Source organism: Bos grunniens, chromosome 3, assembly GCF_055505025.1.
Source record: "Bos grunniens cultivar Pamir isolate PY7600 chromosome 3, Bosgru_T2T1.0, whole genome shotgun sequence".
Lineage (NCBI taxonomy): Eukaryota > Metazoa > Chordata > Mammalia > Artiodactyla > Bovidae > Bos > Bos grunniens.
In genome coordinates, this window is record NC_141167.1 from 31,950,010 (window position 1) to 31,974,214 (window position 24,205).

The 24,205-nt window shown below is 41.5% G+C and overlaps 1 protein-coding gene across 8 annotated transcripts in view; it reads right to left on the bottom strand.

Moving 5' to 3' along the window:
• The window catches only part of FYB2 (FYN binding protein 2), a 123,367-nt gene that overhangs the window by 18,058 nt on the left and 81,104 nt on the right, over positions 1-24,205 (bottom strand). For 5 of the 8 annotated variants that reach the window (XM_086390181.1, XM_086390182.1, XM_086390185.1 and 2 more), the window contains 5 exons: positions 22,269-22,300; positions 18,550-18,649; positions 15,672-15,831; positions 8,984-9,095; positions 108-206 (listed from right to left, as the gene is read on the bottom strand). In XM_086390181.1, coding sequence (XP_086246307.1) covers positions 108-206; positions 8,984-9,095; positions 15,672-15,831; positions 18,550-18,649; positions 22,269-22,300 — 503 coding nt within the window. The remainder of the gene's footprint in view (positions 1-107; positions 207-8,983; positions 9,096-15,671; positions 15,832-18,549; positions 18,650-22,268; positions 22,301-24,205) is intronic. The other 3 variants (XR_015160061.1, XR_015160062.1, XM_086390183.1) reach the window with 2 other exon arrangements.

Consider the following 24,205-nt stretch of genomic DNA (forward strand, 5'->3'; position numbering starts at 1 on the left):
GGTACCCCTTTCACTAGAAGAACAGGATGGAGACTATCAGCTGTGTAACTACCAGGGTGGCATTGCTAATCCTCTCCTAGAAAGAGAAATAAAAAGGGACTTTTTACCTTATATTTTCTTTTGAATTGATTTTGTTCACTTTAAGTCTATCCTTTTCTTTCTTGAAGAACCTCTGCAGTCTTTTAAGTGATGCTTTTCCATCTGAACTAAGAGGAATCAGAGAATATAAATAACACATAAACATATAACATAAACATATTTACAAACATAAATACTGTTTGAGAGAGTACTGGGGATGGGAAGCTGCTGTAGTAAAAAAGATCAGAGATTTCAGTCTCATTACTATTAAAACACACCCACTTAAGGAAGAGCAGGAAACACCTTGTCAACCCGTATGTTCTTCTTTTAGATTCTGATAGGAATTAGCACATACCAGCTATGAAGGAAATTATTATATTTCAATACAAACTTTCACCTACTCCAAATGGTCTTTGTTTTACAGAGTTTATGGAGCAAAGTCTTCCTTTTAGAGACCATGACTCAAAGACTGATACATTAGTGAAATTCCTGGCTCCTGAGATTCATATCACTGATCTTTAACTTATGGGATAATAATATAACAGTGATGCTACACTGACTGCCTACTTGATGATTAAAATTTTTCCAAATATACCCTGATTTTCGGGGGTGGGGGAAAGGTTAGGGAAAGTGGATGATACACCCACATCATCCCACCCAGCATAAATGCCCTATTTTCCTTTCAACCTTCAAACTTCTTGCTTTTGACTGCTGCTATTTTCCTTGCCACAATGTGCCCCTAATAACTGAATTTGATTAATAATCCCCATTTGAGCAAATATTGATAACACTGAATTATTACATATTAAATTAAGCCCCAATTCCAGAGATAGCCTCATTAGCTTGAAAAGACACAAGTAAATCATAACCATTGATTTCTTCCTGGAAAAAAAACTGAAACATTTTATTGCTATTTATTTCTTCTTTCTCACTTACTCCCTAATGCAATATCAAAGTCTTCTACTTGGGGAGATGGACATTTTCTCAAAAGAAAAAGCAACATGCTTAAAAATTACAAGATATGATTATATACAATTACAAATAACCTACTGATAACAGTATTTTATTACAACAGCTTATCTCCACTCTCTATGAAAATCTTCCCTAAAGATGGGGTGGGTAGTGATGGAGGTCATTTCTTAAACTTTGGTTTTCCCAGACTAGCAGGAAATACCCTTAGGTATGAAGTCAAGAAAAAGAGAAACTTGCTCTATCTTTGGGTCGTTGCTCTTTGTTTTGTAGACATCTTCATACATTTATTCACTATTTTCTTTTGAAATTAAAAAAGTATATAATGTCAGTGATACAGATTCATATTTGACACAAAATTATGGATACCTACCAGGTGCTAGGTACTCTGATCTTCTGTTTTTGAAATAGTTTTTATGGCAACATATGCACATGTTTTTACAAGCAGGTGGTAAAATTAAGTAAACTCTATAAAAGTATGTACAAACAAAAATTAATATTTGCTTCTACCCTGTTTCCATGTTTGTTCTCATTTAGTGAGAGAAAGTTAATTTATTAACAGATTCCTTCCTTGACTCTCCCCCTTTGCATATTTTACATTTAACAATCAGTCTACTAAACACCAGACATTGTGCCGAATGCTGGAGAACTAATGGAGACAACCAGACACATCTTGAACAATCCTCCTCTATAGCATGGCTTTCACCTCACCCAATATATAGGCTTAAAATACACAGATATATTTTGAATCTACCCTGGAAATGGAGGATTTTCAAGTTCAGAACTTAATTCACATTGAGTTTAGGAGAGTCACTTCTCTATGCCTCAATTTCCTTTTCTAAAAATGAGGGTACTGTGTTTAATGATCTCTAGACTGCTTCTCCATCTCTGACATTCTAAGAAGGACAAAACAAAAACCAGTAGCATTTGATTATCCCTCCTCCATTACCTTTTCATTCATGTAAAAGATAATTTTTTAAAATATCTTAACATGTGCCTGGCATTATAATGTGGGTAAGGAAAAACGGTAAGTGTAAAGAAGAAAATCATCTAAGAGGGAAGACAGCTAATAAAGAATCACATAAATATAGAATTATTAATAACTGTGACAAGTGCTGTTAAAGAAAGGGTGATGGTAATACTATAAAACTACATACGTAGGAGAATATTCCCTAGGGAATAATGACTGAGCTGAGGTCAGAAGAGATATTAAGAGTCACTTAAACAAAGGGGCACAGAAGAGGAAAGAACATTCCAGGAAGAGGGAGTAGCATATGCAAGCACTCTGCAGTGGGAGCTTAGCAAGTCAGAGAAGTTAAAAGGTCACCATGACTGCATCTCAAAGATGAAGACTGAGCATGTGTGAGAAGAGGCTGGAGGGGTAGATAGGGACACTCAAGTCCTCTATACCATGTTAACGTCAATTGTAAAGGTATTGGGAATATACGACAAAGCTACAGTAATCAAAACAGTATGGTACTGGCACAAAAACAGACACAGAGAGCAATGGAACAGAATAGAAAGCTGAAAAGCAAACCCACACACTTATGGTCCATTAATTGATGATGAGGAAGGCAAGAATATACAATGGAGAAAAGACAGTCTTTTCAATAAGTGGTGCTGGGAAAACCAGAAGAAAACATAGGCTCTTTGACATAAGTCTTAGCAATGTATTTTTGCTATTTGGATTTGTATATTTTGCTATTTGTATTTTTGCTATTTATTTTTGTATTTAGAGCCAGATCTGTCTCCTCAGGCAAGGGAAGCAAAAGCAAAAACAAATGGGAGCTATTCAAACTCAAAAGCTTTTGCATGGCAAAGAAAAACATTAACAAGGCAAAAAGACCACCTACTAAATGGGAGACGATATTTGCAAATAATATGTCTGATAAGGGATTAACATCCAAAATATATAACAAGCACTTATAACTCAATATGGGGAAAAAAAAACAAGCAACTCAATTAAAAACAGACAGAAGGCCTAAATAGACATCTTTTCAAAAGAGACAAACAGATAGCCAATAGGCACAAGGAAAGATGCTCAGTATCAATGATCGTCAAGGAAATGCAAATCAAAAGCACAGTGGACTATCACCTCACAGCAGCCAGAACGGCTGTTGTTAAACAGATGCAAAAGACGTTAGTGAGGATGCAGAAGAAAGGGAATGCTCACACTGTTGGTGGGAATGTAAACTGCTACCACTACTATGGAAGACAGGATGGAGTCTCCTCAAAAAATTAAAATTAAAACTTATATAATCCAGCAATTCCACTCTTGGGTATATCTGAAGAACATGAAGACACTTAATTCAAAAAAATATACAGACCCTAATGTTCATAGCAACATTATTATTTACAATGGCCAAGATATGGAAGCAACCTCAGTATCCATGAACAGATGCATGGATAAAGAGGATGTAGTGTACACACATACACATAAGAATACTAAACCATAAAAAAAAATGAAATTTTTGCCATTTTCAGCAACATGGATTAACTTGGAGAATATTATGCTTAAACATAATACTTAAACATAAAACATAAACAGAAAGACAAATACTGTATGTTTTCACTTACAAGTGGAATCTCTGAAATAAAAAGTAAGTAAAAGAATGAAACAGACTTGCAGATACAGAGAACCAATGGTTATCAACCTGCCTGTAAGTGTTTGAGGCTCTCCTGTAGAGGTGTGAGTCAGCAATGGCCTGCCACAGGGACAGGGCACTGGCAGCAGCAGTCCTGGGAGGCACAATGTGTAGCATAAATTCTCTTGGAGGAGGTCACCATTAGCCCTACCATAAAGATGCTGGATGGGTGACCCACAAACTGGAGAACAATTATAACAAAGAAGTTCTCTTACTGTTGAAGGTTCTAGGCTCCACATCATACTCCCCTACCTGGGGATCTGGAAGAGGGACTGGAAATCCCCAGGGAATCTGAAGGTCAGCAGGATTTGATTATAGAACTTCCACAGGATTGGGGGAAACAGAGACTCTTGGAGGGCACAAACAAAACCTTGTGTGCACTAGGACCCAAGGGAAAGGAGCAGTGCCCCATAAGAGACTGAGCCCGACCTGCCTGTGAGTGTTTGGGGGTCTCCTACAGAGGCGTGACCTGCGATGGGGTCAGGGGCAGCAGCAGTACTGGGAGGTGTGGCGTGTTGGCATAAGTCCTCTTGGAGGAGGTCGCCATTATCCCTACCGTAGAACCTCTAGCTCTAACACAGAGATTGCAGACTCCCAGGACTGGGTCACCTCAGGTCAGACAACTAACAGGGAAGGAGCACAGCCCCACCCATCAGCAGAAAACTGGATTAAAGATTTACTCTGCCCACCTGAGCAAGACCCAGTTTCCCAACAGCCTGTCCCTCCCATCAGGAAGCTTGCACAAGCCTCTTATCCGTCAGAGGGCAGACAGAAGAAGAACTATAATCCCATGGCCTCCAGAACAAAAACTGCAATCACAGAAAACTAACCAAAACAATCACATGGATCACAGACTTGTATAACTCAGTCAAACTATGAGACATGCCATTCAGGGCCACCCAAGACAGGTCATGGTGGAGAGTTCTGACAAAATGTGGTCAACTGGAGAAGGGAGTGGCAAACCAGTATTCTTGCCTTGAGAACCCCCATGAACAGTATGAAAAGGCAAAAAGATATGACAGCAGAAGATGAATTCCCCAGGTTGGTAGGTGTCCAATATGCTACTGGGCAATAGTGGAGAAATAGCTCCAGAAAGAATGAAGAGACTGAGCCAAAGTGGAAATGATGCCCAGTTGTGAATGTGTCTAGTGGTGAAAGTAAAGTCCAGTGCTGTGAAGAACAATTTGCATAGGAACCTGGAACGTTAGGTCCGTGAATCAAGGTAAATTGGATGTGGTCAGATAGGATATGGCAAGAGTAAACATTTATGTTTTAGGAATTAGTGAACTAAAGTGGATGGGAATGGGTGAATTTAATTCAGATGACCATTATATCTACTACTGTGGGCAAGAATTCTTGAGAAGAAATGGAGTACCCCTCATAGTCAACAAAAAGAGTTCAAAATGCATTACTTGCACACAATATCAAAAATGACAGAATGATCTCAGTTCGTTTCCAAGGCAAACCATTCAACATCACAGTAATCCAAGTCTATGCCCCAACCACTGATGCTGAAAAGCTGAAGTTCAGTGGTTCTATGAAGACCTACAAGATCTTCTAGAATTAATACCCAAAAAAAGATGTTCTTTTCATCATAGAGGATTGGAATGCAAAAGTAGAAAGTCAAGAGATACCTGGAGTAACACTCAACTTTGATCTTGGAGTACAAACTGAAGCAGGGCAAAGGCTAACAGAGTTTTGTCAAGAGAACACACTGGTCATAGCAAACACCTTCTTCCAACAACACAAGTGATGACTCTACACATGGACATCACCAGATGGTGAATACCGAAATCAGACTCATTATATTCTTTGCAGCCAAAGATGGAGACGTTCTATACAGTCAGCAAAAACAAGACCTGGAGCTGAATGTGGCTTAGATCATGAACTCCTTATTGCAAAATTCAGGCTTAAATTGAAGAAAGTAGGGAAAACCACTAGACCATTCAGGTATGATCTAAATCAAAACCCTTATGATTATACAGTGAAAGTGACAAATAGATTCAATGGATTAGATCTGAGAGAGAGAGTACCTGAAGAAATATGGATGAGGTTCATAATTTTGTATAGGAAGTGGTGACCAAAACCATCCCAAGGGAAAAGAACTGAAACAAGGCAAAATGGTTGCCTGAGGCCTTACAAATAGCTGAGAAAAGAAGAGAAGTGGAAGGCAAAGAAGAAAGGGAAGGATATAGCCAACTGAATTCAGAGTTCCAAAGAACAGCAAGGAGAGATAAGAAAGCCTTCTTAAGTGAATAATGCAAGATAGGAAAATAATAGAATGGGAAAGACTAGAAATCTCTTCAGGAAAATTATATACCAAGGGAACATTTCATGCAAAGATGGGCACAATAAAGGACAGAAATTTCAAGGACCTAATAGAAGCAGAAGAGATTAAGAAGAGGTGCAAGAATACACAGAAGAACTGTACAAAAAAAGTTCTTAATGACCTGGATAACCATGACGATGTGGTCATTCACCTAGAGCCAAACATCCAGGAGTGTGAAGTCAAGTGGACCTTAGGAAGCATTACTATGAACAAAGCTAGCAGACATGATAGAATTCCAGTTGAGGGATTTCAAATCCTGAAAGATGAGCCGTGAAAGTGCTGCACTCAATATGCCAGCAAATTTGGAACTCAGAAGTGGCTACAAGGCCGGAAAATGTCAGTTTTCATTCCAATTCCAAAGAAGGGCAATGCCAAAGAATGTTCAAACTGCCACACAATTGTGCTTATTTCACATGCTAGCAAAGTCATGCTCAATATCTTTCTAGCTAGATTTAAACAGTATGTGAATTGAGAACTTCCAGATGTTCAAACTGGATTTAGAAAAGGCAGGGGAACCAGAGTTCAAATTGCCAACATTGTTGGATTATAGAAAAAGCAAGAGAACTTCAGAAAAATATCTACTTTTGCTTCATTGACTATGTTAAAGCCTTTGATTGTGTGGATCACAACAAACTGTGGGAAAATCTTAAAGAGAAGGGAATACCAGACCACCTTACATGCTTCCTGAGAAACTTGCATGCAGGTCAAGAAGCAACAGTTAGAACTGGACATGGAACAATGGACTGGTTCAAAAATGGGACAGGAGTACATCAAGGCTGTATATTGTCACCCAGCTTATTTAACTTCTGTGCTGAGTATATCATGTGAAATGCTGGGCTGGATTCATCAAGATTGCTTGGAGAAATATCAACAACCTCAGGTATGCAGATGATACTACTCTAAAGGCAGAAAGTGAAGAGAAACTAAAGAGCCTCTTGGTGAAGGTTGAAAGAGGAGAGTGAAAAAGGTGACTTAAACTCAACATTCAAAAAACTAAAATTATGGACTCCAGTACCATCACTTCATGGCAAACAGATGGGGAAAAGTGGAAACAGTGGCGGATTTTCTTTTCTTGGGCTGCAAAATCATTAAGGATGGTGACTGCAGCCACAAAATTATTAAAAGACACTTGCTCCTTAGAAGAAAAGCTATGACAAACCTAGACAGTATATTCGGAGAAGGCAATGGCAAGCCACTCCAGTGCTCTTGCCTGGAGAATCCCATGGATGGAGGAGCCTGGTAGGCTGCAGTCCATGGAGTCGCTACAAGTTGGATGCGGCTGAGCAACTTCACTTTCACTTTTCACTTTCACACAGTGGAGAAGGCAGTGGCAACCCACTCCAGTGTTCTTGCCTGGAGAATCCCGGGGACGGCGGAGCCTGGTGGGCTCCCGTCTGTGAGGTCGCACAGAGTTGGACACGACTGAAGCGACTTAGCAGCAGTAGCAGCAGCAGACAGCATATTAAAAAGCAGAGACCTCACTTTGCTGACAAATAGTCAAAGCTATGATTTTTCAGTAGTTATGTATGGATGTGAGAGAAGTGAAGTTGCTCAGTCGTGTCTGACTCTTTGCGACCCCATGGACACCAGGCTCCTCCGTCCATGGGATCGTCTAGGCAAGAGTACTGGAGTGGGTTGCCATTTCCTTCTCCAGGGAATTTTCCCGACCCAGGGATCAAACCCAGGTCTCCTGCATTGTACACTTTACCATCTGTTTGTACCATGTACAAACAGACACTTTACCATCAGAGTCACCAGGGATGTGACAACTGGACCATAAGGAAGGCTGAATGTTGAAGAATTGATGGTTTCAAATTGTGGTATTGGAGAAGACTCTTGAGAGTCCCTTGGACAGCAAGGAGATCAAACCAGTCAATCCTGAAGGAAATCAACCTTGAATATTCATTGGAAGGACATGCTGAAGCTCCAATACTTTGGCCACCTGATGTGAAGAGTAGACTCATTGGGAAAGACCCTGATGCTGGGAAAGACTGAGGGCAGGAGGAGAAGGGGGTGACAGAGGATGAGATGGTTAGATGGCGTCACTGACTCAATGGACATGAGTTGGGGCAAACTCTGGGATATAGTGAAGGACAGGGAAGCCTGATACGCTGCGGTCCATGGTGTTGCAAAGAGTCAGACACAACATAATGACTGAACAGCAATAACAGTGGTTACCAGAGGGAAGACGAGGGGAGGAAGGGGCAGGACTGAAAGAGCATTAAGGTATACAAACTGCTACCTATGAAATAAATAAGATACAGGATATAAGGATATAATGTATAGCACAGGGACTATGACCAGTATTTTATAATAACTTTAAGTGGAGTATAATCTATAAAAATATTGAATCTTCTGTGTTGTACACTTGAAACTAATGTTGTGAGTCAACTATACTTCAATTAAAAACATATTGAGAATCCATAGAAGTGTTTTAAGTAAAACACATTCTATCATCAGTCTTGGATTGTGAGGAGATCAGGAAGTTTCATACCAAAGTTGCTTCCTTGTCACAAAAGACCCACTACCAGCACCTTCATGATTCTAAATGCACCTATTCATGCGTACCTTGAACCACTTCTGTTAGTTTATCATCACTGCACCCAAATGGCATTAATACAAGTATATAAATATAAGATACCTCATTACTAATGTGCCACAGAAATTCAGCAATTCCTACTGACAGTTTCAAACATCTTCTTATACTTACCATTATATGAGATAAATAAGTTAGAGAAATCTGACTTTGTTATGGGGAGAAAAGATACAAAGACCACTGACCTATTGTGTTGTACTTTTTTTTTTGGCCATGCCAGCATTTGTGATCTTAGTTCCCTGACCAAGAATCAAACCCACACCCCTTGCATTGAAAGCATGGAGTCTTATCCACTTGACCACCAGAGAAGCACATGTATTTTACAGTCTCAGCACATTCATCTCACTGCAGGGCTGAAATGCTTACCTCTTACTCCCAGAGCACTCAACATCGTCATAGTTCTCTGAAATGGAATTTGGCTTAATGGCTCCTTGGCCTTGGGTTTCTTTAGTCATCTCCAAGGCCTTCGCATAACCACCTGCAAGGAAAACAGAGAACCCCCTGAGAATATTTCATCAACCACTCTCCTAAATGCATTCACGTACATCAAGAATAGAAAAAGGCAGATTAAATATGCTAACACTGGATTATAACTTTGGTTTGGATGATCCTGTGGCAAACCAGCTTTCGTACTGAGCCTCAGTTACGTTTCTCTCAAGCCAGGTTAATGATGGTAACCCCTACTTTTAGATGACTGTGGCAAAGATTAATACATCTTTATGAAAGGTGCTAATTACCCAGTAAGCCAATGACCCCTCCTTCTTCTTGGAGGGTTCTTCCTCTAATCCCCAACCACAAATGTTGAAGTCTGCCAAGGTACAGCCCCTGGGGTTTCTCTTCCTACATTTAGATGCCTTTATCCAGTTTTTTCCGAGAAAGCAATGGCACCCCACTCCAGTACTCTTGCCTGGAAAATCCCATGGACAGAGGAGCCTGGTGGGCTGCAGTCCATGGGGTCACTAAGAGTCAGACATGACTGAGCGACTTCACTTTCACTTTTCACTTTCATGCATTGGAGAAGGAAATGGCAACCCACTCCAGTGTTCTTGCCTGGAGAATCCCAGGGATGGGGGAATCTGGTGGGCTGCCGTCTATGGGGTCGCACAGAGTTGGACACGACTGAAGCGACTTAGCAGCAGCAGCAGCATCCAGTTTTGTAGCATTTTTTTCCCTTAAAGTAGAATTTCTTAGGTTGATTGAGTACACACCAACATTTATTATTCATTAATGATAGCATCAGTGAGATAGTATGCCAGGTTGAAGAATGTCTAGGGATTGTTTGCACAAGTAGCTAGCCTGTTAACTGCAGAATTTGGTTTATTTCACAGGGCTGTAAACTTGTCATAGCCATAAAACTTCCACCTTTTTATCAGTTGGCATAGGTTAATATTTAGAGCACTGGTGATTCAGAACCATTTTCAGATATGAACTATTAATCAGAAATAAGTAGTAATATATCTGATAAGTAGCAACAGGCACATTGACTTTTGTCTATTAATTAAAAGCACCAGACAACATGATTTTATCTTCTGATAAGAAGTCAATTAGCACATCAGCCCCAAACCATCTCAATGAATGTCAGCTCCCAGAGGCACAAAGGCCCTGCTTTTCCTTACAGAGTTATCAGTAAGTTTCTTTAGCACAAATATTTTTTAAAAATTAAGAATACCATTTATGTTTTTAACTTTTTTATTTTATAAGCAAAGATGCTCTTATTTCAGGGATTTTTTTTTTCTTTCTTAATCTTTCCTTTTGGCTGAAGCAAAATTTTATGGCTTCATTTTAAAAACATAAAGAAGAAAGTGAAGTCGCTCAGTTGCGTCCAACTCTTTGCAACCCCATGGACTATACCTACCAGGCTCCTCGGTCCATGGCATTCTCCAGGCAAGAGTACTGGAGTGGGTTGCCATTTCCCTCTCCCAGGGATCTTCCCGACCCAGGGATCGAACCCGGGTCTCCCGCATTGCAAGCAGACGCTTTACCATCTGAGACACCAGGGAAGCCTTAAAAAGACATAGACAACTTAAAAACATACACAACTCCCAAATTTACATCTCTAACCTAGACATCTCTCTCAAGAGTTCTAGATACTTCGTCAGCCTTCACACTGCTTCCATTTGGTTGTCTCAACATAATACATGCCAAACCAAACTTTACTTTCTGCAGATGTGCTCTTCCTGAAGTTGGCCTCATCTCAATGATGAGTGGCAACCCACCTTTCTAGTTGCTCAGGTCCAAAACCTTGAAGACCTTCTTGATTCTTGTATTATACCCCACCTCCAATCACAGCCATCTGTCAGCCTGACTCTCACATTTATATCCTGAATCCAAAATTACAAATCTCAACTCAACCATGGTACCCTCCTCCAAGCTACCATTGTCTTTCACTTAAATTATTGCAACAAACTCGTAACAGGTCCCAGGTTCTTCCTCTACGTTCTTCTTTCAAGACAGCAGCCAAGATGATTCTTTAAAATACAAGTCAGATCATTTCTGTTCTTGTGCTCAAAACCTTTCACTGTTTTTTTTTTTTTTTAATATTACTTAGAATAAATGCCAATGTTCTTCGATGGTCTACAAAAACAAAAACCCCTGGTCCTTTGTTATATCTCTGACCTCGTCTCCTACCAGTCTCCTTCATCACTGCTCCAGCCACACCAGCCTCCTTGCTATTCTACCAGCACATCTAACAGGCTCTTGCCCAGGACAGCTGCATTCCTTTCCCACTCTCCCTAGAACATACTGGATAGATATGGCTCTGTTCTTCATCTGCTTTCTGTCTTTGAGGTCATCTGTCAGCCCTTTAAAACTACAACGTCCACTTCCTCTACCTACTTCCTTAACTCTTTTTTGCTTTATTATTTTTTCTATATTTATTAAAATTCCACATAGTGAATATTTTACTGTTTATATATTTATCATCTGTCTCCTCTGATCAGAATGCAACCTCCATAATTTTTGTCTGGTTTGTTTACTGCTATACCCCCAACACCTAGAACAATTCTGGGGACATAAAAGGCCCTGAAATATTTTTAATATTGAATGATTTGAATGCATATGTCCTCTAATTTTGGAGACAGAAATGGCAACCCACTCCAGTGTTCTTGCCTGGAGAATCCCAGGGACGGGGGAGCCTGATGGGCTGCCGTCATGGGGTTGCACAGAGTTGGACATGACTGAAGCGACTTAGCAGCAGCAGCAGCAGTCCTCTAATTAGAGAGTTTTATGCTTATAGTATTTACTGATATTTTGAAATAAATATTTAGTGTTTTATTACATACATTTTATTTGTTCTGTTTTCCCTCATTTTCCTTGTGTTTGACTGAGGTTTCTTCTCTTTTTCTTCATTCTGTTTTTTTGTTTGTTTGGAAAGTACACACTCTATGTCTGTCTTTTGACAATTACATTAGTAAAATTACAGTATGAAAGACAGGAAAGGGCACAAATCATGAGTACAGCTCAATAAATTTTCCCAAAGTGAATATGAGGATCGGATGGTAACATATTTTTTTTCCTTTACCCAGCACCAGGAGCAAATGAGCAAATATCCTTCTGCTCCCTGGTGTTTGTCTTTAATGTTCTTCTTCTTTTTTTTTAATGGAAGGAAGGAGTTCTTTTTATTTTGTTCATTTTTTTTCAAAAGAGACCTATTCATATAGAAGGAATTAGAAAAACAACTGTATATTTTTTTTCCCTCGAAACTTTCCTCTCTGTGTTCGTGCCCACTTTCCTTGACTAAGCATTTTGTGCTCCTCATCACAAGTATTGCAGAGAACTCTTCAGGGGGGTTTAGCACAAGTTTATTACAGACTCCCTTTGTGCTTTAGCGGTATGTACAGATTACTCAGAAGAATTTTCTTCAGACTGTTGCAACATAGTGTGATCCCGAAATCTGCAGTGACTCTTCAAGGACAATACGTAATTGCTTGAAAATGCCTTCAGCCCTGTGTTCAGGCCTCTCCTTTAACTCTTATTTACTTCAGCTTGTTTCCCTCCCCTTCTGCCCTTCCATTTTTTTCTATAGTCCAAATGAGTCTATCCGTTTTTCATCTAAAGATGTGGCTTTTGATTTAGTACTGCCTCTGTGCTTTCTCATGTGTCATTTATCTCATTAGAAATGTATTTATTTGTCCTATTTCTTAATTTTTAAAAAAATTTTTATGGTTTAAGAGCACTTGAGGTCTACTCTTGTAAATTTCTAAGTACACAATATAGTATTGTTAACAACAGGCATAGTGCTATCCATTCTGTGTGGACATAATTCTTTGAGGTCCCAACTTTATACAAGAGTCTCCTATTGTATGGGCTTCCCTCGTGGCTCAGTGTTAAAGAATGCACCTGCCAAGGCAGGAGACACAGGTTTGATCCCTGGGTCAGGAAGATCCCCTGAAGGAGGAAAAGGCAACCCACTCCAGTATTCTTGCCTGGAGAATCCCACGGACAGAGGAGCCCGCCGAGCTGCACTCCATGGGGTCACGGAAGAGTCGGATATGACTGGGTATGCACACATGCACGCTCGGATTATACACTCGCTTTGGGCAGGCCCTGGGATATAGCTCCTGTCCTCTGCACACCATGCATTCAAAACAGGAGAACAAAGGATTCAGAGCTCAGTGAAAGGCCTCAGGGCGAGAGCAGCTTTGGTGCTCACTCATTTCTCAGGGTTCCTGGTTCCTGCAGGCATGTGGATACTTCCTTTTAAGTCAATTCTGTGATGCTTTAATGAATTGTCCCCCCCACCCCCAATTTTCTTCTTCACTTTAGTTGTTTTAGTCAGAAGAATCATTAAGATTGTCAAATCTAACGTACTCTCTCACTGAAGTCTGATTTATTATTTCATTCTTTCCTTTAACAAAGTTTTGTTGGTTGCAGGTTGCAGATACAGAGAAAAATGTCAAACGGTCTCTGACCCCAAGGTGTTCACAGTGAACCATGGGAAACAAACATGTACACCATGAGTTATAAAGTAAAGCATGCTGTAATTGTTTTAGAAAAGTAAGTGAGCAAAGGGAACTGACAGTTATTTAGCAATGAACCAGATACTTTATATGCACTGACAAAGAGCCCTGGGAAATAATAAATAGTACTGTCCCCATGTGTACATAAAAGTAAGTGAACTTCCCAGGGTTGTAGGATTAATACATAGTGGTTTGGTGTCCCAGAAACGTTTGAATCTAAAAAGAACCAAATACATCACTTTTCTGACAAAGGCTGTTTCCGGTAGCATGTACAGATGCATCCAACAGTGAGAGTTGGATCTCATAAAGAAGGCTGAATGCGGAAGAATTGATGCTTTTGAATTATGTTGGAGAAGACTCTTGAGAGTCCCCTGGAAAGCAAGAAGATCAAACAAGTCCATCCTAAAGGAAATCAACCCTAAATATTCATTGGAAGGACTGATGCTGAAGCTCCAATACTTTGGCCACCTTGCAAAGAAACGATTCACAGGAAAAGACCCTGATGCTGGAAAAGATTGAGGGCAGGAGGAGAAGGGGATGACAGAGGATGAGATGGTCAGATGGCATCACTGACTCAATGGATGTGAGTTTGAGCAAACACTGGGAGATAGTGAAGGACAGGGAAGGCTGGCATGCTGCAGTCCAGGGGGTCGCAAAGAGTCAGACATGATTTAGTGACTGAAGAATGAAAACCTAATATGGAAAACTGGTCATTCCATTGCTGTTTTGGTGTCCTAGAAACAGAGAGGAGTGAGCAACTATGGTCCCTGGAGAGTGGGAAAGTGGAGTATAGGTCCTCAGAAGAACTGACTTCGGAGATAGATCCTGAAAGATAGCTAAGACATCAGCAGATAGAGGGTGGGCAGAAAGGCATTTCAGACACAGGAAAGAGTTCAGGCAAAGTGATGGGGCACTTAAGCACATGACACAGTCAGTTAACTTAGAATAAACAGTGTGTAGGGAAGGAAGTGCATGGCAGGGATGCAGTCAACTAGCCTAGAGGCAGATTTTATAGGGCCTGAGTCAATCTTATGATTGTAATATATTCTTATAGCTTTGATTGTAACACGTTATGGCATGTCAGTGGTTTGCCGTGAGTAGACATCTGTTTTGTCTATCCAGTGTCTACTTTTTTCCCTATGATAACAGCTCTTAACTTGGGAAATCCTTCAATCTGAAATGATACTGTTTTGGTAAACTAATTCTGCCTCCAGCTACGGATATGAATTTATGACATAGGCCTGGGTCAGTCAGAGGATCCTATCCCACATTCATGACGCTTGGATCGAGATTGGCATGTGACACAATCAAGCCAGTAAGACTCAAATCTGGACCTTTTCTTAAAGCTGTTGAGAGGATAAACATTTCCAGCTTTCTGTTGGGGTTCCTAAGAGGATAGATAGCGTGTAAATCTGTCACTGCCAGGTGCCACCTTGTCTCCACAGGCATAGAATTTGCTTGAAGATGGAGCCAAGAGGGAGGGGAACAAAGCCAGGAGCAAAAAAAAGTAACGCTAAGTCCCTGGGATACTGTTTGTGTCCCTGAGTCCAGCCATGTCCAGACCTTCTCTAGGTGAGCCTCCTTCTCCTCTTTTGCTTAACACAATATGATTTTATTACAGTTACTTGCAATCAAGAGTTTTGACTCACATGAAGATAAAAATTCAACCTGAATAAAGTCAAATAATCGTATCATACTATGTCATCAATGTGTCAATGTCTTGAGTCTACAAAAAACGACAGGTTCTGGAGATATAAGAAGAAATGAGTAAACATTGAATTGTGTAACTATTATGCAACATACGGTCAGATTTGGTCTGTGCCAAACTCCAGTGAAATCTATATTATGATCCCTTTTTATAAATGAAGAAATTGAGGAATATGAAGGATTATGTTACACAGCTAAAAGTATAAGAGCCTTGATTTGAACTTGGGCCTTCTACCTCTAAATCTAGTACAGCTGCCTCACTCAGGCAAGTGATTTGATGTATAATAGATGCTAGGTGAATATTTATAAAATCAATTAAAATCTTGGTCACACACAGCTTTAAAATAATTCAGTAATGGTAAAAAGAACCAGGAAAAAATGAAACTCACAGTAGTCAATGGGGTGCCTGGCCGGCTGGAAGTCCTCAGGACAAGCCTCCACCTGGATGATGTCCATCGCAGCATCCTGCTTTCTGGGTGGCATGATTCTCCCACCTGTGTGGTCTTCTGCCATCTGGGTTTTCCCAGGTATCTCTTCATAGACATCCACCTAAACCCATGTAACAAGGACAGTCCTGCACAGTTTTGACTTAACTATTGGTTTTTCGCTTACTAATGCTATTCTGTATTCATTCATTCCTCCCAGCTAGCCATTGTTTGTTGTTTTATTTAACACAGTCTCATTTCTCTAAGTTTCACAAGGGCACATACAATGTCTTTTGTTCCCCTCTGAATAGCCATCAGATGTCTGGCTTGGAGGCAGGCCCACAGGATGCAATCAGGCTTATAATGGCAGGCTGACCATGGAATAGGCTCTTGATATATCTTATCTTATCTTGATGTTCATGACATCTCATTCAAAAAATACCATTATTTTTCTTGATAAAGAATTTAGAAAGGTTAAATAACTGGCCTCTGGTCTCACAGCTAGTCATCTGCCCAGGCAGGACTGGATCCCAGAGCCCTGTGCTCTTGGCTGCCAGGGATACACTGAAAAAGAGAGCATGCATGCTTTTGCTCTTTCATGGTATCTTCAATCATATCAGATTTCTCTGGTGGCTCAGTGGTCAAGAATCTACCTGCAGTGCAAAAGCTGCAGGAGATGTGGGTTCATTCCCTGAGTCAGAAAGATTCCCTAGAGGAGGACATGGCAACCCACTATAGTATTCCTGCCTGGAGGATCGCATGGACAGAAGAGCCTGATGGGCTACAGTCCATAGGGTTGCACAGAGTCGGATTCAACTAACCGACTGAGCACGCACACACCCTTAATCATGCTTCTCTGCTGCCTTTCTCATCATGAAATGCTCCTGATGAACCCCTCCCTGATCTCTGGTCCCACCACCCATCTTAACACATCATGTCACTCCCCTGTCTCTGGTCCCTGTCTTTCATTATTAATGACTTCCCTGAATTATGCTTTTTTATATTCTGTAAACACCCAACCTATTCCAGCGAGGCCTCTGGGCCTACACCTCAGTTGACGCCCATAGCACCACCAAGACATCTGATTTACCCAAGCTCTGCACGGGGGACTGGAACAATTTGATGTGATGTGACAGACCACCTGATCTGCCTCTTGAGAAGTCTGTATGCAGGTCAGGAAGCAACAGTTAGAACTGGAACAACAGACTGGTTCCAAATAGGAAAAGGAGTACGTCAAGGCTGTATATTGTCACCCTGCTTATTTAACTTATATGCAGAGTACATCATGAGAAACACTGGACTGGAAGAAACACAAGCTGGAATCAAGATTGCCGGGAGAAATATCAATAACCTCAAATATGCAGATGACACCATCCTTATGGCAGAAAGTGAAGAGGAACTAAAAAGCCTCTTGATGAAAATGAAAGTGGAGAGTGAAAAAGTTGGCTTAAAGCTCAACATTCAGAAAACGAAGATCATGGCATCTGGTCCCATCACTTCATGGGAAATAGATGGGGAAACAGTGGAAACAGTGTCAGACTTTATTTTTCTGGGCTCCAAAATCACTGCAGATGGTGACTGCAGCCATGAAATTAAAAGACGCTTACTCCTTGGAAGGAAAGTTATGTCCAACCTAGATAGCATATTCAAAAGCAGAGACATTTCTTTGCCAACAAAGGTCCGTCTACTCAAGGCTATGGTTTTTCTTGTGGTCATGTATGGATGTGAGAGTTGGACTGTGAAGAAGGCTGAGCACCGAAGAATTGATGCTTTTGAACTGTGGTGTTGGAGAAGACTCTTGAGAGTCGCTTGGACTGCAAGGAGATCCAACTAGTCCATTCTGAGGGAGATCAGCCCTGGGATTTCTTTGGAGGGAATGATGCTAAAGCTGAAACTCCAGTACTTTGGCCACTTCATGTGAAGAGCTGACTCATTGGAAAAGACTCTGATGCTGGGAGGGGTTGGGGGTAAGAGGAGAAGGGGACGACAGAGGATGAGATGGCTGGATGGCATCACTGACTCGATGGACATGAGTCTGAGTGAACTCCAGGAGTTGGTGATGGACAGGGAGGCCTGGAGTGCTGCGATTCATGGGGTCGCAAAGAGTCGGACACGACTGAGCGACTGATCTGTTCTGATCTGATCTGACAGGCCCATCTCAAACAGGCATCCCAGATGTTTTGAACCCTGGTAACAGCCCCGGTGGTATCTGTTATTTAAGCCTCTGACTGTTTTGAAGGAGATAGTGTCCATTGGATGTGGATATACACATATACGGTGTTTCCTATCAACAATCAGTGTTATCTGATTAGTTAATTAACAACAATATACTTCATTTTCATGGTAGCTTACAGTTTACAAAGCACCTTCATCTACATTATTTCATTATCAAAGATAAGACAGTTCGGATGGGAGTGGGGATGGTAATCAGATAGGGGTTATTTATACTCATTTTACACATGAGATGCCTAAGCTCAGAGATTAGGTCCCTTTTAAGCAGAGCCTCAGAGCACAGAACTTCAGGAGGCCCTCCCATCAGGTCCCACAAAAGCAGGGTGGGCACCTGAGTTGTCTCTTTGAATTTGCCCTCCGGGTGTCTTGCTGAACTCACACTAATCTCAGCCCAGTTTATGAGACCTACTTCACAGCTAATAAGAAATCAGAGGCTAGAGTTCAGTGTTCTTGTCCCATCAATTTCTTTTATAAGACACCCAACACCCATTCCATCTTCTGTCTTTCTGGAGAGTTGCATGGTTCAGCCTCTAAAAAGTCACTTCATGAACTGAACCTATTATATGGATGTCCTGGACTGTTTGATCTGGAACCCTAGAATTACAGATACCTTGAAAAGATGGTCTAAGTGTAGATCTTCTGTGTTTTGAAGTTTCAGTTGGTATGGTTCTTTTTCCTTCATTTGTTTATCTTCATCTTCGTTTTGGGGTCTGAAATGTGAAGCGATACCAGGGAAAAAGTGAAGATGAGAGAGTTTTGATGATAGTGTACCCCTCAATCCTAAATGAAATGAATGAGGGAAATGAATTTAAACAGAGCTGAACCCTCCTCTTCCCCTTCCCCCTTCTCCTTCCCTTTCTCCTCCTTTTCTTCTTCTTTAAACATGAGAGGACCAGGATCAAGTCAACCATAGAAAATTTCCCTGCATTTCTGGCTGTTCCAGTCAATGCCAGAGTGAATTCCTGCTTAAAATCTAACTTCCTATTGGCTGATGGATAAAATATCAGCCCCACTGTGATTTGGCCCCCACCCTTCTTTCCAACTCCATCCTCTCTGCTTCTTGTCTCCATGTTTATGCTAATCTACACTCTAATTCCCCAAACTTTCCATCCTATCTTGAGCAACTCTTCCTTCATATTTGCTAGTTCCTTTTTCAGTCCTGCCTTCCACATCTTACACTGCAGAGAAACAGAGCACCCTTTCCAGTCTGTCTAAATCGGCTCCCCTCTGAGAAGTGTTGCCTGACTCTCTTTTATCCCTCTGTTTTATATTAAAATGTACAGTCTACAGATCTGCTGCTGGCTCTCCCATTTTTCCTTGACACTAACTAAAAATCAGGGCTCTATTAATTCACGTGTGTACCTCCAGCACTAACGCTTTGTAACCCGCAGTAGCAAAGTCTTCCAGCTAGTATTCCCTCATGAAAGGCATGACTACCACACACCTGTGTACTGACAATAGCTGCAGTGGAGGAGTGGAGGGGGGAGTCAAGGTGAAGAGTATAGTCAGCAAGCTGAGGCCCGGCGACAGAACACTGAGGAGCATCAGCGTCCAGATATGAACGTCTGTTTCTGGCAACATAGTGAAGCAGAGAGTTCTACAACCACTTTTACATGGAAGGCAGAGACAGAGAGCCCTCAAAGAAAAGCAGAAGTGGTCATGCAGGAAGGAGAAACACCAGGAGAGAGAAATATTCTGTGACAATGGGAAGAATTTTAAAGAGTCTCATTCATCCAAATGACTGGTGACTCTTATCCACCATTAAGGCCACTAAGTCTAGAACAGGGGCTGTGGAGGGAGGGCTGGGATGAGCCCCTATTCTGCCTCTAAGATCCTAAGATGAACCTTTCTAAAAGTCACATGTTTCCATCTGTAAATGAAAAGTCGTAATGCTAGTCTCCACAGTTGCCATGAAAGTGAAATGTGATAAAAATGTTGAAAGCCTAACACTGCTTACAGCATGTAATTGGCTCTCATAACTGTCAGTGTCCTTTTCTCCATCACAGCATCTGCTGAGTTAGAATTACCCAAGGCTTCTCTTCCCATTGCTGAAATTTTTCCTAAGGCATTTACCTGCCTTGCTGATGTACATGTCCTTTGTAATCCATCTTTCTATCCCCCAGGTTTCGTCCAGTAGTTTCTACATGGCTGGGATCTCCATGAATAACTGTCAAATTACATTTAATGTTGTGACTCGTAGGAATGCTAGGGGTATATTATTTCTGCTTTAAAACTCTTTCGTGGCTTCCATTGACTTATAGAATAAGGTTTAAAACTGTGCCGTCCAAGAGGTCACTGTTCACATGTGACTTTTGAACATCTGAAATGTGTACGGTCCAAACTCAAGCTGTTTGTGTAAAACACATCTGGATCTTTAAGACTTGGTGTGAAGAAAAGGATCTAAAATATTTCAGTAGAAACTTTAATACTAATTGAAATGATAATGTTTGGGATATATTAGGATCATTTCTTTTTTTCTTTTTTTTTTTTGCATTTTAGAAGATAGCTACTAGAGGCATTTTAAGTGACATATGTGATTTGCATTATATTTCCACCAGACAGGATTGGTCTGAATGATTAATTAGGGAATGCAGGTCCTCCTGAATCTTGCTCTGTATATGGCCTCATTCCTGCTGCTCCACACCACACTTTATGCGCAAGCATCATCCAGCTCTTCGTGGGCACCTGTAATGACCTCACTGTGCAATACTGCATCTTTGCCCCCCACCTTGTCCTCTGCCTGGAACATGCATCCTGCCATTTTCACCCGGCCAGTTCCTACATGTTTTCATGATTCAGCTCAGCTGTCACTCTTGCAGAAAGCATGCCTACCACCTCACTTCTGTGTTTTCATAACTTTTAACAGTGATTATCTGATATTGTAAATTCCTACTTCCATGGTCATTTTCCCCTCCAAGTGACCCCCTCACCACTACCACTCTGGTCTTCATTCTTAAGCTGAATTAAGTATAGGGAATACATTCTATTCATTTCTGTACCTGAGAATCTAGCAGTGTCTGAACAGAGAAAAAGCTCAATAAATGTTGAACTAAGTAGCTAATCATCTGACATGTGCTTACTCCGTGCCCAGCACTGTGTTAGGTGCCAAAGAGTAATCACAGGACTCATGAATTCAAGGTCAGGCAGGAGCTCAAGGATAGAGATGAAGAAGGGTTTTCCTCCATGATCCAGTTTGTGTGTTTTTAGCCTCAGCCAGGAAATGCTGAGGCTAACATGCTCCTCCAGAGCTCACAGGCCATGTTTATTTTAACGCATTATAAATAACTTCCATGGGTAGGTGGTGAGAGAGACAGGCAGACTCTGAAGGATCAGGCAAAAGCACTGCTATAGGCCAAGCCCAGGTCTGGATCAAGAATGAGAAAAATGGGCCCTGCCCACAAGGACCTCAGAGAAGGGGAGAGTGAGGATGAACTCGCATCTTAGCAAACAAAGGACGGACATGATGTGAGTGCAAAAGTGTGCGTGTCTTACAGCAGCACCACAGGGAAGGGACTAGAGGAGGAGAATGAGGAAGGCTTCTTACAGGAGGGGTCATTTGATGGTTAGTAGAAGTCTGCCAGATCATTAAGTTGGGCTGAATGAAGTAAATGAGCAAAGGCAAAGAGACCTGAAACAGCACGGTGCGTTTTGGAAACTGTCAATTCTTTGGGACCCATGTGATTGTCATATGCCTGTTTGACTGTATTTCTCTCACTGGGGAACCCCCAAGCGTAGTGGCTAGCTCTCTGTCACTGCCCCAGCCCCTGAAAGTGAAAGTTTCTCAATTGTGATGCCATGGACTATACAGTCCATGGAATTCTCCAGGCCAGAATACTGGAGTGGGTAGCTGTTCCCTTCTCCAGGGGGTCTTCCCAACCCAGGGATTGAACCCAGGTCTCCCACATTGCAGGTGGATTCTTTACCAGCTGAGCCACCAGGGAAGCCCAAGAATACTGGAGTGGGTAGCCTATCTCTTCTCCAGTGGATCTTCCTGACCCAGGAATTGAACTGGGATCTCCTGCATTGTAGGCGGGTTCTTTACCAGCTGAGTTACCAGGGAACACCCAGCCCTTGTGGTTAGCAAATGGCCAGCATGTTGGGGACCCAGCAAGCCTCTGCTGAGTGAGTACAGAATGAGCTAGAATGAGGTGAACCCAAAAGGCCAGGCAGGACCTTTGAGCACCTTCTCTGTACCAGACACCTTGCAGGGTACTAGGGGTGCCGAATCAGGTCAGGCCCTAGAGACAACTGGCCCATTAAGGAAAAACAGTTCTGTCATCAGAGGGTCAGTGGCTAATTAATGCTTTTCCTTTTGAAGATAAAACTCACGTAAGTTCTTGATGGTAAAAACTCTTCCAAGCCTGAAAGTAAAGAGAAAAATGGTCATTTTCATAAATCTACCCATGTCAAACCCCAACCAGGCCTCTGTTGTTTGGTTACAGATCATTAGAGACATGACCAAAGGGTGAGGCAAGTGAGGTCTCTGTACAGAGCAAAGTAGATGCTGACAACAGAATGCTTCATGAACTGTTGCCAGTGGAGCTGAAGATCAATCAAAAAAAACAAAAAACAGGCATTTCTAAAGTCATGGTGCATGCCAGAGGTAATGTATAATTTGACTTAGAAAATTAAGTTGTTCTCTGCATGCCCATCCAGGAATGCCTCTGTTGAATAAAGAACTTTTAAACCCCATGAGCAAATAGGAATTGTGATATTTGAGCAATGTTCCAGTGAGCAAAACTGGAACAGGCAAGTATGCCAGCCATATTGGGCATTCTTCCTTTCCTGATCACACACTACCTGATCAAAAATCAGCTCTTGTATGATCTAGACTTGGCACCATTAAACTTAGGCCCCAGTGACCACAACCTAGTCCCTCATTTAGTCGCTTGTCACATATCACTCACAATCTGGAATCTAGCCAAGCACCTGAAGAGAACAGAAAATAAGCATCCAGAACGCTGCCGCAGAGTCCCCGCCCAGGAGCTCACATCCCTTCCTTTGAGGAGAGCCTCGCGGTTTGCATTCCGGGACGACTGGCTCTCATTTTCCACACAATTCTAACAGACTGGATGCGAACACTTGTTAGGAATGGGAACAAGTTAGAATGGGAACTTGTTAGGATGGGAACAAGTTAGACTGACCTTGCTTTATATCTCTGCTACATTACTTACAGTTATTTAACTTCTCTGAGCCTTGAGTTCTCATCTGTAAAAAGCAGTGATGCCAGCTCACAGGGTGACTGTGAGGATTATATGATGCCATGTGAAAAAATGAAAGTGTTAGTCACTCAGTCGTGTCTGACTTCTTTGTGACCTCATGGACTGTAGCTCGCCAGGCCCCTCTGTCCATGGGATTCTCCAAACAAGAATACTGGAGTGGGTAGCCATTCCCTTCTCCAGGGGATCTTCCCCACCCAGGGATCAAACACGGGTCTCCCACATTGCAGGCATATTCTTTGCATCTGAGCCACCATATACACAGATACTTGCCCCCAGACAGGGACCTGGTGTGTACTGGACCACATGGAAACTCACTGCTGGACACAAAGAGGTTGACTGGAGAAGGAAATAACAATTGATAGAAATAATAAAACTACAGCATATAGACAATGGCAGTTTGGCGTGAAGGCAACTCATTCTGAACACCTACAAGGGCTTAAGAGCATCTCAAGAAAAACATGAACAGTGCCCATTCAGCCCTTATGTTTCAGAGAACTCCAAGTCATCAAGAAATGGAGAAATCAGGTTCCAGCCACTGAGCTCAAAAACATGAGATGAACATAATACATGTCTGAAGGTTGAAAGAAAAATACTTTCATGCTTTTTAAATTTTGAATGGGATAAAATTGTGGTCATTTGGAAAGCTCCATTGTGCAGAAAAGTTTGTCATTTGCTGATACTGCCAGGTAAGTGAAGCATCTTTCTACTTTCGTTAATAGGAATAATAATCATTTCTAGTTTTCTGTCTCTAAAGTGTATCACCAATGAACAATCCTTTTTAGTAATCATAAGAAAAACAAAGCAGAAAGATGAAGGACCTCGAGTAAAGGCACCCAGTGAGGAAGGAGTAGTACCTTAACTGACCCAGTTAGAACAGTAAGTACCTACTGTGTGCTGAGTGCTGGACTAGGTGCTCACCTGCTTCATCCAGCTTAGTTCACTCAGCAATTCAGTGGAACAACTGTTGGTCTCATTACTTATTGAGCATCTACTACTGCCCAAGGCTTATGCTTCCTGCCATTCCAGAGAACACACCATTTTACA